Source organism: Lolium rigidum, chromosome 2, assembly GCF_022539505.1.
Source record: "Lolium rigidum isolate FL_2022 chromosome 2, APGP_CSIRO_Lrig_0.1, whole genome shotgun sequence".
NCBI classification, from domain to species: domain Eukaryota; kingdom Viridiplantae; phylum Streptophyta; class Magnoliopsida; order Poales; family Poaceae; genus Lolium; species Lolium rigidum.
Genome location: NC_061509.1, coordinates 128475314 through 128491639, shown reverse-complemented (window position 1 = coordinate 128491639; position 16326 = coordinate 128475314). Strand labels below are relative to the sequence as shown.

The window sequence follows — 16326 nt, the reverse complement described above, 5'->3', positions numbered from 1 at the left end:
CGTATTTAAACGTCCGAGTTATGCGAGACGACAACAATGCACATTCGCACTTCCGCATAGGAAAGCCGACATGACACCTCGTCTGCCACCGCCTAAGAAACCGTCGCCGCATTAATCAAAGTTGACTGCGGTTGGCCGACATTAAATTAGGCTTACCAGCTCTGTATGAATGACCACTGGTAGAAAAAAGGGCTTCGGTCGCGGTTCGCAACTGCCATTGGTCGCGGTTGCGCAACCGCGACCAAATAAGCGCGACTAAAGGCCCCCCCTTTAGTCGCGGTTCCTTACGAACCGCGACTAAAGGCCCGTCCACGTGGGCGGCAGGCGAGCGCCAGGGAGGAGGACCTTTAGTCGCGGTTCTGCTGGCCAACCGCGACTAAAGGCCTCCGCAGGGTTTAGGGTTTAGCCCCCCTCCCCCTAAATCTGGTTTCTTTTTAATTTTTATTGTTTTATTTATTTTGGGTTTTAATTTTGAAGGAGTTTCACATATTCTACGGTACTACATACATGCATATGAATGTACAATTTCAAATAAATTTGAAATTAGAACCAAAAAGAATTCAAGAGGAATATACAATATCTTTTTATTCTTAATAGTTGATCCCAATTCTCTCAACATGCAAGCATGCCACCTCAGCGGCCCCACAATGTCACACAACTAGGTCCATATCATTCCATGCATGCAGTAATCTTTTCTATACGATCACCCTTTATTTGCTGCAGCTCCGATCGTTTTGCCTCCCTCTCATGCGTTTTCCTTTTCCTCCACATGGGCTACGAGCCGATTGTTGATATGTGAGCTGGATGCGAGACACGCATACATGGGCCGGACGAAGCATGCCCATTTACTCGCTCCCCGTCCGTCCTGTAAAGAGAAGATTCGGCCGATGTTCGTCTTCCTCTTTGTGGTATATGGTATAGTACACTCCGCTGCCGCGACCCAGGAATTCATGGCCATAAATTCTCCCAGTGCAAACCTAACGCCTCCTTGCCACAAATGCTCGTGAAACTGCCCATTGCAGCCCAACATTTATCAACCATCATTGTCCTGTAAATGCACAAAAAATTGCTCGGTTGAACTGAGCCGCCGCCTCCTCCATGCCTTATAACGAGACCCGTGTTGTCATCTCCGGCACAGATCCACTCATGTTTGTCAATCTGTCAGGTGTCGGTCTGGCTCAAAAGCTTCACGACGTTTTGCCTCCCCGTCGATTTGGTTGGACTCTCAATGGATTGTGTTGCTGCTGACTCAAGGCCTCCCACAAATTCGTTGGATTGCTACTGGATTTTGCTTCATTGTCAATCTACGAATGACATCAGAACCTGCTTGCGCGTGTGTCCGTTGGAAACTCTCACCACCGGCGGCCCACTATAATCCCCTCACGGTTTCAGGTTAGTCCAGATAACCCCGTCCCCCAATGCAAAATCACCCCACTACAATATGCTACAGATTGGCTTTTGATTATTTTTGCCGCGTCTCTCAGGAGCATCCATAGATGATTAAATATGTCTACTACTATGGAATCATCTAGCAAAATTTGGTACATATTTTGCATATAGAAAAAACTGAGAGTTCCTATTGGCTTGAGTGAATAGATGCACCTAAATCTGAATATTAGATTGACTCTGTTAACACGTGCACCTCTGACTGGCTACATGCAATTCATACGGTTGCTGCAGATCTGATTTAGACTTGAGGTAGCTAACTCTTCTGATTCTCCATCTATGTACTGTTACCATTTGTTATACAATTAGTTCCTGGCTTGCCTTCAGATAAAATTGCTGTAGTTGCTCTATCACATAAGTATTTGATATGTTACTAAAAGAGGCATGACGTTTTGTTTTAGATTTTTCAGGGCCCTAGCTTGCTGGCATGCATGCACGCCAAGTATTTGCGGAAATGTCAACCTTCCAAAACTGGGTGAAATCTTTGCACACAATTATATGCTATTGGTAGATGCCGCACCATTTCAGCCAAGTATGCACAGGCAAGTTTTATTTGATTGCTACAGATAAGGTACATGTTTATATATCAAAATATGTTTTTTTTGTCTCATATAATCATCTAAGGCATTCGGGACAGTGATTGATTTCCATCAGTACTAATGTATCTATTTAAGAATTTATCTTTCATATTTTTCATTTTTTAAGTATATTTTTTCAGTTTTGTTAGATACTCCCAACTGATTTAGTCTATTATATGTTGCTTCTTTGGATGTCAATTGTTGGCTACATCAAAGTAGTGGATAAGCTATTTTAAAAGGTTTATTTTTGATTTGTGGTATCGCTCTAGCATAAAACATCTCCCTTTTTGGACTATCAGTGGGTAGTTGGAAACAAAAATCCATATCTGTTGACCCGCACAAATATTGTCGGATCAATTTTTTTTTGTATGATCAGTTTATATGAGCTATGATTATCATCTTTTTGTTCAAAGTAGACACATTTTAAAACTATGTTTGCGTACGATTAAGGTTTATGTCATTGCTATATCTCTTAGTTGCATGCGTACTATTTGCATCCATATTTTGGTAGGTGTTTCACGATGAAGCGTGATTCATCATGAACTTGGGTACAATTTCAGAAGCTTAAATTATTCTGTTTTCCGATGATAATTTCTTTTATGCATCAACTTATATTGTGGTACAAGCCGTAGGTGAATCCTATGTTGGCAACACGTTCTTTGTATTAATTGGATAGGCAGGGGATCAGACAATACAACTAGAATGTGGTGTTACAGTATGTTGTATGCAACCACCTTAAATTCGTCCAGTTAGTTGAAAGCAAATACCCTGTCCCACTTTTTACATTCCTTCTATTGCTTTTGAATCGTGTTGCTATTCTTTTTTTTTTGGATTCCATTCACAGTGACTCTGATGCACTATATGTACACTCAAACAATGATATACCATTATTTATTCGCTGGTTATTTCATATTCATGTTGCATGACCAATAGGTGTCATTCAAGGCATAAGTGTTGTTATACTTGAGATGCACAATAAACGAAGAACGAAAAGTAAAAACACTGCAGGGGACACGAGATTTTAACGTGGAAAACCCTTGCAACACACAAGGGAAAAACCACGGGCGCCAGCCAGCAAAACTTCACTATTTCGGTGGTGTTTACAAACGCCGTGGGTGTACAATGATGCGATGATAACCCTAGCGGCGGCTTACAGGGAATATAAATAGGCGGTGGCAACGATCCGTACGCTTCGGCCCAAGCCTCCGGCGACGGGCCTCGCTCCGCTCGTCAGAAGTTAGCCTCCCTTTAGTATATGAATTTGGATCACAAAATAACAAACTCCACCTTGAGACAAATTCCTTGTAGCATGAACTTCAACAATCACCTGAATCAACAAAGAAAACACTTGCTGGCGCCAATAGCCACTTGGGCTAAACAGTTATACCAACCAAGCTTGAGCAAAGCTCAAACTTGGACACAGGGACAGGCTTAGTCATCATATCAGCAGGATTATCATGAGTACTAATCTTGCATACCTTCACTTTACCTTTTGCAACCACATCTCTGATTGCGTGGTACTTAATATCAATGTGCTTTGTCCTATCATGGAACATCTGATCTTTAGTAAGATAAATAGCACTTTGACTGTCACCGAACAACTTAATGCAAGAATTATCTCCACAAAGCTCAGCATATAACCCTTTCAGCCAAACAGCCTCTTTACCTGCCTCAAGCAATAGCCATGTACTCAGCCTCGTAGTAGATTGTGCAACGAAGATCCTCGCAAAGTAGCCTTCCAGCTAACAAGCACATCCACCAACAAGTAAACACATAACCTGTGAGGGACCTTCTCCGATCCAAATCGCCGACATAATCTGAATCCACATATCCGGCGAGCCCCTCACCAATCCTCGCCAAACCTCAAGCAAGCTTTTGATGTGCCGCGAAGGTACCCGAAAATCCACCGAACAGCTTTCCAATGTTCTTTACCAGGATTAGCCATGTATCGACCGACCAAACTCATAGCATATGATAGATCAGGACGTGAACAAACCATGGCGTACATCAAGGAACCAACAACACTAGAATAGGGAACTCGAGACATGTACTCAATATCATCTTTAGAGCTAGGACATTGCAAAGCTGACAACTTGAAATGAGAAGCAATAGGAGTAGTAACTGACTTTGCATCATGCATATTAAAACGATGAAGAACTTTCTCAATGTACTTTTCCCGACTAAGAAACAACAAACTAGACTTTCGTCCCTTTTGATTTCCATGCCTAGTATTTTCTTAGCAGGACCAAGATCCTTCATCTCAAACTCACTACTTAATTGATTCTTTAAAGTAGTGATCTCTTTCATGTTCTTGGCAGCAATCAACATATCATCAACATATAGCAGCAAATAAATAGGTGATCCATTAACAAACTTGATATACACACAACTATCATACTGAGATCTCTCAAAACCATGTGTAAGCATAAATGAATCAAACCTTTTATACCACTCGTCGTGGCGACCGTTTCGCGACCATAAAGGGACCTCTTTAATTTGCAAACAAGATCCTCCTTACCAGGCACAACATAACCTTCAGGTTGGTCCATATATATATCCTCCTCCAACTCACCATGCAGTAAAGCAGCCTTTACATCTAGCTGCTCAAGCTCAAGATCATGCATAGCAACAATACCAAAGAAAGCACGAATAGAACTATGCTTCACAACCGGGAGAATACATCATTATAATCAACACCTGGAATTTGACTGAAACCTTTTGCTACTAACCTTGCCTTAAACCGTGGAGGCTCATTAGGAGACAAACCTTCCTTTCTTTTGAATATCCACTTGCAGCGTGACAGCCTTCTTTTGTTTAGGCAAGTGCACAACATCCCATGTGCCATTCTTCTCAAGCGATTGCATCTCTTCTTGCATCGCACCTACCCACTTATCTTTATCAACCGAAGCAATGGCTTCAGTATATGTAGCTGGTTCAATATCATGCTCCACCTGTTCAAGCACAACTCAAAGCATAAACAACAATATCACATTCTTGAATTAATCGGGTAGGAGGTGTAATATTTCTCTTAGGGCGGTCAGCAGCAATAGACCGTCCTTGTCGCTGAACAAAAGGTGGTGAAGGTGGAACATCATTATCATCATTGTTGGTTTCAGGAAACACATTTTCATTTTCCTTTGCGTGCTCCACCTGCACGCCAATTCCAGTGCTGCTCATCATCGAAACATCGTGAGAATCAATAGCATCGTAAATATCAGTAGACGGACTATCATTAAACATAACCGCCTCATTAAAAACGACATTCCTGCTCAACACAATTTTCTTAGTTTCGGGATTCCATAATCTATATGCCTTAACTCCCGAACCATAACCAAGGAAGATGCACTTAACATGCCCTTGGCTCCAACTTTCCATTATCAACATGAGCGTAAGCAAAGCAACCGAAAACTCTCAAATCTGAATAATCAAGCAGGCGAACCAGACCATACCTCAATTGGAGTTTTCTTATCAAGTGGAACAGAAGGTGACCCGTTGATGAGATAACATGCGGTGGAGGCTGCTTCAGCCCAAAAACCTCTATGCATCTTTGCATTAGACAACATGCAGCGAGCCCTCGAAATAATGGTCCTGTTCATGCGTTCAGCCACGCCATTCTGTTGAGGGGTGTACGGAATGGTATGATGTCTTACCATCCCATCATTGCCGCAAAACTCATCAAATTCATTTGAACAAAATTCCATACCATTGTCAGCACGGAGTATCTTAACCTTCTTTTCAGTTTGGGTTTCTACCATAACTTTCCACTTCTTAAAAGCATTAAAAACATCAGATTTATGTTTCAGGAAATATGGCCACACTTTTCTTGAGTAATCATCAATAATTGTAAGCATGTAATTAGCACCACCATTAGAAGTTCTACGGGACGGACCCCAAACATCAGCGTGTACATAATCTAAAATGCCTTTGGTGGTATGAACGGAAGCATTAAATTTTACTCTTTTATGCTTACCAAAGATGCAAGTGCTCACAGTAACTCAAGATTACCTAAATCGCAGCCATCAATTAGCTCTCTCTTTGCCAATTCTGCCATGCCAAGCTCACTCATATGTCCAAGACGCTTGTGCCAAAGGTTAGTCTTACTAGTTTCATCGTAACTAACAAGACAGACAGAATACCGGGCAAAGTGCTACCTCTAAGGACATATAATTTCGCAGAATTCATATCACCAATCATAATAATGAGAGAACCTGATGATACCTTCAAGAGTTTGTTCCCACCTTTGTACTTGTACCCGTCACAATCAAGGGTACTCAAAGAGATCAAATTCCTCGCCATGGAGGGTATGTGTTTCACTCCCGTCAACGTGCGTGTCATCCCATCATGGGTCTTGATCTCGAACGTAACCAATGCCAACAATGCCGCACCGGTTGTCATTCCCCACACGCACAAAATCTCCACTCCGCACGGACTCATAAGAACTGAACCAATCTTTGTTACAGCAAATATGAAACGAACATGCAGTATCAAGAATCCATTCATCATCACGTGAAACACATGCAGCCAAAACAGCTAAGCAATCTCCATCGGAACTATCACTACCAAGCAACAACAGCAGCCTCACCCTTACCGGTGACAACGGCAGCCTTACCATTACCATCATTATTTTTCGGTTGGTAAGTTCCGTTCCTTTTCTCCTTGTTCTCGCAGCCTTCCAACAATCATCAATATTGTGGCTAGATTTCTTACAATACCTGCAGAACTTGTCACGTCCTTTGGACTTTGAGCGACCTCTATCGCCCTTGCTCTTATCTCTCGTTGTTGTGGTAGTAGTTATCTCGCTGCTCGGTCCCGCCACGGACCTCTAACGCCTCCGCCTTGGAGGACGAACTTTCAGCCTCGCACCATAAATTTCATTTTCTCCTTTTGTTGGAGAGCATCATAAACTTCCGCGAGAGTTAGTTTGTCGCGGCTCAATAATATGGTGTCACGAAAATTACCGAAAGAATTAGGCAGCGAGCATAAAAGAAGAAGACCTAAATCCTCATCCTCATACTTAACTTCTATAGACTGCAAATCGAAACAATCTCTTTCCAGGAAGATAGGTGATTCATTACCGAACCTCCCTCTTGCAACTTATGCGAGAACAGCTTCATCTTCACGTGCAATCTGCCCGTGAGATCCTTGGACAAACAGATCTCCTCTAGTTTGACCCATAACTCGGCGGTGGTTTTCTCCTCGCAGCACTTCCTGCGAATATTATTGGACAGATGGAGTTGAATCAACGATAAAGCCTTACGGTCTTTCCGCTTCTCCGCATCGGTCCAGGTATCCTTCGCTTTCTCGCCGAAAGCATCGATCGCTTCATCCAGATCTGAAGATTGGGCGAGAATCGCCCTCATCTTCACTTGCCACAAAGCAAATCTCGTGGTGTAGTCCAGCTGCGGTAGATCGAACTTCAGTGACGACATCTCGTAAACCCTAGATCCAAAGAACACGGGCTCTGATACCACTTGTTATACTTGAGATGCACAATAAACGAAGAACGAAAAGTAAAAACACTGCAGGGGACACGAGATTTTAACGTGGAAAACCCTTGCAACACACAAGGGAAAAACCACGGGCGCCAGCCAGCAAAACTTCACTATTTCGGTGGTGTTTACAAACGCCGTGGGTGTACAATGATGCGATGATAACCCTAGCGGCGGCTTACAGGGAATATAAATAGGCGGTGGCAACGATCCGTATATTGGAAGCAATTGCCCCTCAAAGCAATCGGAAGCAATTGCGTCATAATCACGTGGCAGTCGTGAGACTTCAGGTTTTGGAACTTTTTCTCCGCCATGTTTATTATTCCCTTTATATTGGACGAGAATCCAGACGGGACCTTCATACTGCTCAGGCATTCAAAAAAGATGACCTTCTCTTCTTTGGTCAGAGCATAGCTGGCATGACCTTGAAACCATTCCGGATGCCGGTTATCAGGGTCTTTCAAACGTTGCTGGTCCTGCCGTGCTTCCTTTGTATCATTTGTCTTCCCATACACGCCCAAGAAGCTTAGGAGGTTCACGCAAATATTCTTCGTAACATGCATCACGTCGATTGCAGAGCGGACATCTAGGACTTTCAAATATTCTAGCTCCCGAATATAGATTTCTTCTTCCACATGGGTGCGTGCCCGTCAGCCTCCCTTCGGAATTGATTGTCCGCCGAGACCCTTTCCAAAGATGACTTTCAAAACCTTGACCATATCAAATACCTCAGACACTGCAGTGCGTTCCGCAGGCTTCGGCCGGTGATCTGCCTTGCCGTTGTAATGCTTGCCTCTCTTTCTTACTGGATGAATTTTCGGAAGAAATCGACGATGCCCAAGGTACACGTTCTTCTTACAATTTGGCAAATGTACACTGTCAGTCTCATGTAAGCAGTGCGTGCATGCATTGTATCCCTTATTTGATAGTCCCGAAAGGTTACTAAGAGCAGGCCAATCGTTGATGGTTACGAAAAGTAACGCTCGTAGGTCAAATTCCTCTTCTTTGTGCTCATCCCACACACGGACACCAGGTCTGCCCACAACTGTAAAAGTTCATCAACTAATGGCCTTAGGTACACATCGATGTCGTTGCCGGGTTGCTTCGGACCTTGGATGAGCACTGGCATCATAATGAACTTCCGCTTCATGCACAACCAAGGAGGAAGGTTGTAGATGCATAGAGTCACGAGCCAGTGTGCTATGGCTGGAGCTCGCTCGCCAAAAGGATTCATGCCATCCGTACTTAGACCAAATCTTATGTTCCTTGCGTCAGCTGCAAAATCTTTAAACTCTCTCGTCGATCTTTCTCCATTGCGTTCCATCTGCGGGGTGTCTCAACTCCCCGTCCGACTTACGGTCCTCTTTGTGCCATCACAACAACTTGGCATGCTCTTTGTTCCTGAACAGACGTTTCAACCGTGGTATTATAGGAGCATACCACATCACCTTGGCGGGAACCTTCTTCCTGGGTTTCTCGCCGTCAACATCGTCACCAGGGTCATCTCCTCTGATCTTATAACGCAATGCAGTGCATACCGGGCATTCATTCAAATTCTCGTATTCACCGCGGTAGAGGATGCAGTCGTTGATGCATGCATGTATCTTCGGAACCTCTAAACCTAGAGGGCAGACAACCTTCGTTGCTTCGTACGTACTGGAGGGCAACTCGTTATTCTTTGGAAACATATTCTTCAACATTTTCAGCAAGTTTTCAAATCCCGAGTCAGCTACACCTTCCCGTGCCTTCCATCTCAGCAAATCCAGTGTGCAGCCCAGCTTTTTCAGACCATTATCGCATCCTGGGTACAACGACTTTTTATGATCCTCTAACATGCGATCCAAATTCTCCCTCTCCTTTTCAGTTTCGCAGCGTCTCCGTGCATCAGCAATGGTCCGACCAAGATCATCAGCGGCCTCATCACGTGCCTCTTCTTGATCACCTTCCCCTTCACCTTCCCCACCTTCAGCATCCTCCATGAAAGTATCACCGAAATGATCAAGATAGTTGTCATCGATGATATCATCCCCTTGTTCATCCTCTTCCATTATAACCCCTCTTTCTCCATGCTTGGTCCAACAATTATAGCTTGGCATGAAACCATGCCGAATCAGGTGCAGGTGAACTTCCCTTGAGGAAGAGTAACCCTTCTGATTCTTACAGCCAACACATGGACAGATAACAAAACCCCCCGCTTGTTCGCATTAGCCACTACGAGGAAATCTTTCAAACCCGTAGCGAATCCGCCGGAGAGTCGGTTAGCGTACATCCATTGCCGATTCATCCGCATTATTATAATATAAAATATATAATTAACCATCATGCATTTGTTAAACTAAATAGAAATTAAACAATGAACTACACACATGCATATTTTATCAATAACACATATGAAAGGTTCAAGTTGCTAACCGCGATCGAGGAGGAAAAAATAAATGAGGAAGCTCGATCAAGTGTGGCTCCGACACTGCATATCATGTTGGTTTCATGCTCTTGGGGCATTTCATCAAACACCTTGTGTGCATAAGAGGAGCCAAAAGCAAACCTACACCCCCTTGTGAAGTTTGTGAAGAGAAGTGGCACCAAATGGCTAAGTGCTGTGGGCTGGACGGTATATATAGGGGAGGGGCTTTAGTCGCGGTTGTCCTGGCCAACCGCGACTAAAGGCCTTTGGGCCAGGCCTGAGGACATTTAGTCGCGGTTGGCCTGGCCAACCGCGACTAAAGCCCCTCCCGTGCACCAGCTGGCCACCGAGCGCGCTGGGCCCAGCCCTTTGGTCGCGCTTCGCCTCACGAACCGCGACTAAAGAGCCCATTGGTCGCGGTTCCTATAGTTTCGCGACTAATGGGGCTGGACGGAAGCCCTTTTTTCTACCAGTGGACATAGCTGGCCAGGCTATCTGTAAAAACGTGGCATTGGCATTGACTTATTTTCGGCTCTCCCGCAACGGTAGATTCGGGCCATGGCTGGTATGCTCTTAGGACAAAGAAAAAATATTCTATATAGAGATAAAATTTTGTACCCACCAAAATTGCCGAAATTTTGGTAATTGCGGAAAACATTTTGGATTTCGGCATTTTTCATTAGAATAGAACTTTTCTAAAATTTACATGATATTCCTCGAATTTTCAAAGCATGTATGATTAATTTCAGTTGCAGCATACTGAAAATAGTACTAGTATATATGGTTGAAAAAAAAATCAAATGTAATGGCAGATTGCTTATGCATTTTTGGCTGAACTGATGCTCAATATAAAAAATAATCTTGCACCCAAAATATGGTCCACGTGCTAGGTGTGAGTCGGTTAAAATCTAGTGGACAAAAAAATAGTAATGACTCAATCGTGTCACATGCATGCTTGACAGAGTAAGTAGCAACGGAATATCAAATTCTAACGTGACACAATTGCACTTAGATGGTAACAACTCTACCCAAATCTGTGTCATGATTTTTTTACCATGTAAATTATCTAAAATACTACTAGCCCACAGGACTAGTAAATTGTACCGTAAAAGACCTCTCACCAAAGGGCTGCTGTCTCTAGTTTCAAACGATTCGCCAAAGGGCTGCTGCCTGTCGTGATCTCTGAATGTCAGTCCAGTATGAACATTGTGCCTACCATGTTCAGCCTGCCGGGGTTGTTGAAGTGTATGTATTGTTGTGTACAAAATGTTGTAACGTTCGGCTGTAACTGTATTGTTGTGAAGGGACGCGATCTCCATCGCCTGATGTGAACGTTTTCCTAAACAAAAACATACGTCTTGGGGCTTTGGGACAGTAGACACGAATGGTGTGTAGATGGAGTGATGGACAGAGGTTACTCACGCACTCTTTGGAAAAAAACACATGGAAATGGAAAATAGAGGACATGGATTAAATAAATGAATAAATGGCATCTCCAGCGATCTGACGCAAACGGATGGAAAGAGACCATTTACGTTCGCGCGGATGAAAAATATATTTGCTCCTAGCCCGGCAGCTCGAAGTATAGTGACCGTGGCGAAGCAAACACGGCCTATTTGGGGTCGGAATGCGTCTGCACGGACGTGGGACGAGTTCGCCTGGGTCCGCACCTACGGCGCCCACAAAGTGTACCGCCTCCACCGGCCGTGAGACGAAGCTCAATGTGCTGACTAAGGAGGAGAATCTCATCCAAGCCAAGAAGCGATGGGATCGGCGTGCCAATGCGCGGTTGAGGAAAGTCCAGCAAGCCATTGATGCCGCCGCCGCGTAGGTGGCCGTGTCTATGGTGTTGGATATGCAGGCCAAAACCAACGCCCATGTGAGGCTAGCGCATGTTGTGGCGGAGGCCATTCTCCTCATCAACTAAGAGGGGATCGTTGGCCATGCTCTCCATGCCTCATCGGCGAGCTCTGTAAGTTCTCACCTGGCACGGTTGCCGTTGCGATGGCGATCATCAATTTTGCTGCCGGCAACGTCCTCCCCCGGTACGCTTGCTCGATCTCGCACGTGTACCCATTTTTACCATGCACCGTATGCATCTGACGCCCGGTGAGCCGCATGCCTACTGGGCCAATCATGGCAAATAATCCATGGAGATGCTGATCTACGGTGGCGGCTATGTCGCCGATGGCCTTGAGAAACAGACACATGACCCTGGGACGCAAGCCTAGTATCATGGGAATAACATCGATGGGGATCCATAGTTCGATGACTATACCCAAGAAACATAACAAGCCACAACCGTTTGCGATGACGATAATGAGGAATTTGAGGAGGGCGAGGACATCTTGGACCTCGATGATGTCGTGGCTGCCAGGGCTGGCGTGTGCGTTGGCAAGAAGAAGGGGAGAGACATAGGACCATGGCTTCTCTGACAAGGAGGACCTCGTGCTCGGCGCTTCTTTGTTGTGCATCAGCCAAGACTATATGTGGCGCCTAGCAAAAGGGCAAAGCGTATTAGAGGAAGGTGGCCCAGGAATGACATGAGAAACGGCTACACAAGTCTATGAGATTTACAACACACACACACAACAAAGAGTCCATCAAAAAGAGGTGGAACTACATCAAACAAGTGACTAAAAAGTTTTGTGAGGCGATCGACCATGTCGTTAGCCACCTAGAGAGCGGCGTAGGTGTTGTGGCAATGGTAAGGGCGCTGGCATCATCATTCCATCAATGTACATGACATATCATACCCAATAATCCTAACATTTTGCACTTGTGGGTTCCCTTGGGCCTTGGATTATTTTAAGGCAAAATATAAGAAGCGCTACCACATGGTCCACTATTGGAATGTGCTGAAGGAGGCTCCTAAATGGAGGCTAGGCTACGGAGCCAACAAGGCCAGCATCAAGAATGGCACAACAAGGGTCACGGTGGATGTCGATGGAGAAGACTAGACTCATGGCCAGAATGCGCTTCCATCTCATCCCAGGGACCACAAGTCCACCAAGGCTAATCTCGCTCGCGAGACTTCAACCATTGCGTTGAGTGAGACCTTGAAGTCGATGATGGCTGAGTCTGAAGATGCCATTGCCAAAAGGGATGAGAAGAAGCACCGGGTGAAGGAGGCATCTACTGCCATCTACATCGACCTCACCAAACATGCTGTAGAGGTCCAAAGGCTTGACGCCAAGGCCAATTACCGCGCAGAGGACAACTGGACCATACTCGCTAACTTGAGCACCATGGATGCGGACCAACGTTCTTAGTTTGAGAAGAAGCAAGCTGAAATCTGCCAATGGGACGTCTGATCGCCCGTGTCTTCGTCATGAGCACTATGCCCTCCTTCTACCTTTGCTAGTCATCATGATCCTCTTGTTCCCCTTTTGGAACTTCATTTGGTCCTACGAAGCCTATTATGTGAACTTTGTTGTTGTGCCTCTTTTCGACAGCCGTAATTTAAGCCAGTTCGCAGTTTGAATGGCCTAAATATCTCTTGAATTTCCTACTTTTTGTGATGCATTTGTTTGATTTAAACACATCTACGCCAGGTGAACAATATGTGTCAGAGCGCTGAAGCTGCCCCGGACGCAAACGGACATTCCTGACCGAGCAGCTAATTTGTTGTCCGCGGTAAGACCTAAACGATCGATGCACATATCCTATACCAGGAGTACGTAGGAAGTATAGTACGAAGTACGGAGTAGTATTAATTTGGATCAAGAACGTCGGAACCTGCCGCAATGGTGATCAAGCGACTAATTACATCCACCAAGTACACAACAAGAACAGCACAACAATCAAGTACGACGTGACACCTATAATATTCTCATGTTCGTACTCCGGTCGATCGAGTAGCTAGGTTTGGGTGGAGATTGACGAAAGACTAGTCTCAAAATGAAGAATCAAGACTCAAGAGCAGCCGTTCTGCACCCGGAGCGGTCGCGTAGTAGCGGCGTGCCCGTGCGGCGTCCGTCGCGCGGCGGCGCACTCGGCGACGAGCGCGTCGCGCGCGGTGAGCAGGCCGCGCGTGGCGGCGAGCGGGCGGTCGAAGACGGCGCAGTCGACGACCCAGTCGTTGAGCAGCCTCTCCTGTCCCCACATGTCCGGGATCCGCACCCGGCCCGCCATCTCCGTCCGGTGCCGCTTCAGCCGCTCCCGGGCGCTCTCCTCTGCAGCCGCCGCCGGCCGTCTCGACAGCTCCCCGGCGCTCTTCTTGTTCTTCTTCTCCGCCTCCCACAACGGCGCCAGTGGCCTCCTTGCGGCGTCCTCCGCGCCGCCGGACGTCCCCGCGCGCTCCTCCTGCTCCACCGGACCGGCGTCGGAGGCCGTGCCTCTCTCGTCGGTCGCAGGGTCGATGTGGTGTTGCTCCATGCTTCTGTTACACATGGAATGGAGGAAAAGAAAAAATCTAAGAACTGGTGGCGAGGTAGCTTTTGGTTTTCCTGCGTGGTGAATCGATCGGCGGGTTGTTATAGACGCCGACGGGCTGGCGCGATGGAGCGCGATGGCTATGGTGGGTGGGAGGAGAGCGTGGCCGCGACGGGCGTGTGTGGCTGCGTTTGGCCGGGCTACGTGGTGAGCGCGCGCGGGACGGAATTCATACGGCTGCGTCTCCGCCTCGTCTCTCCTGTGAGCACGTTGGGTCGTTTGCCTCGTTTGGCTGGCTGGGAAGTGATGCACGCATGCGTGAGGCTGGTTGGCACCACCATGACCACTGACCAGTGGGCTGGTTCGAAACAGGGTGGGTTTTTTGCAGGGGCCACTTGGCTCCATGATTTCCTCTCGGCCTCTCACCTCCAGAATCTCGACAAGCTTTGTTTTCAGCGGGCCACGCTGTCTGGCTCCATCGTCGGCTGTTCGTGTCCAGCAACTGGACTGGAGGAGTTTTGAATATCATTTTGTGGGTTTGTGGACTGGATCGTTCGGGGTTCCATGATCCTAGGGTCGTCCATGCGTGCAAAAACTTGGAGCTTATGTTTAACTTTCCATTGATCATGTTTTCCGAAATGGATGGAAGAAGTACCGTGTGGTAAGAAAACATACACCAAGCTCTCATCAACTAGAAATCAGGAACACCACATGCCCCGAGACAACCACAAACTAGAAAGGGAGCACTCATCCGGTCGAGTAGACTCTTTAGCAAATACATCATGCACACGCTACAGAAGCCGACACCACCATCGATCAATGGTCCATCTTCAGCGCAAAGAGTTGCATAGCCCTTGACATGCCTGCTATCTACGCTGCAATGACACTAGACAAAGCCCCCACCCAGTGCGAGTCTAGCACACCGCGTTAGTCACCGAGGCCCCACTGCGCCATGCCACCGAGACTCGTCTTCATCGACAATGTAGATGCACACCACTCCAAAGGTAGATGCACACCACTCCAGCACAAAGCCTCCATCATCCTGCTGCTCCCCCAAAACGATGCTCCAAGTGGTAGAACGACGCAGAGAGCGTCACCATCGTCCGTTCTAGAATACCCGGATCTAGGGTTTCCCCTAGAGCAACACGAGCGAGTAGACATAGGATGCAATGGCGGTTCCTTCATAAAGGTAACGACACAACACGCCGCCATCGCCGACCATGACCGAAGTTAGTGAAGGGATTTGGTGCCCAAGAGGCAATAATAAAGGAATATTTATTATCACGAATCCATGTTCATAATAATGTTTATATACTATACTTATTGTCATCTTTACTATTGGAAGAATCCATAGCTTGTTGAAAACGTCACTTCGTTAATGCGTGATCATAAAGCTATCTCGCATGTATTCTATAAGATACTTGTTGGATTGTATGTTATCAAGAGTGTGATTTGCCCATCCAAGTAACGGAAAGATATTCTTTGGTCCCTCTTGGTAATACGCACTCAATCACTTGCAAGCCTGTGACTAGGTCACATGAGGGTGCGCTATTACGACGAGAAAAGAGTACTTACCGATAACGAGATAAGAACAAGGTATGAAGGTACCAACGATCAAATCTCGGATAACTAAGATATCGCAGGACATGGGAATTATATATGAATGACATATGTGGTTCACTTGATAAGATCATCGTTGAATATGTGGGGGTTAATATGGATCTCCATATACCTCTAGTGACCATTAGCTATGGACATAGTCATGTCCGCATAATCGTGAACCCGTAGGGTCACACACTTAAGGTTTGACGCCGCTAGGGATAGAGAGATATCAAGTGCATTGTTTTTGGTGTCCCGAATGGATTAGGGGATATCACAGATAGATTCGGAAGGGCGACAAACCTATAGGAACATATATGTGAAGTATCAGAATGGTTCTGGAAAGTTCTGGATTTTCAGTTGTACCGGAAAGTTCCAGAAGGGGGAAGTCACCTAGCCTAGGGCCTGGTGGGTCCCACCCGTGTGCCAAGTGGGC

General features: G+C 46.0%; 1 protein-coding gene across 1 annotated transcript; it reads right to left on the bottom strand.

The window, feature by feature from the left end:
- Nucleotides 1–13631: 13631 nt before the first annotated feature.
- Nucleotides 13632–14294, bottom strand: LOC124690093 (protein BIC1-like). Its single transcript, XM_047223529.1, has one exon. It carries the CDS (start codon nucleotides 14292–14294, stop codon nucleotides 13833–13835), a length of 462 nt encoding a protein of 153 aa, XP_047079485.1. The 3' UTR covers nucleotides 13632–13832.
- Between the last annotated feature and the right edge of the window lie 2032 nt (nucleotides 14295–16326).

Bases quoted from the DNA above. Each gene is read 5' to 3' on its own strand.
- LOC124690093 (XM_047223529.1), bottom strand. From the start codon at position 14,294: ATGGAGCAACACCACATCGACCCTGCGACCGACGAGAGAGGCACGGCC.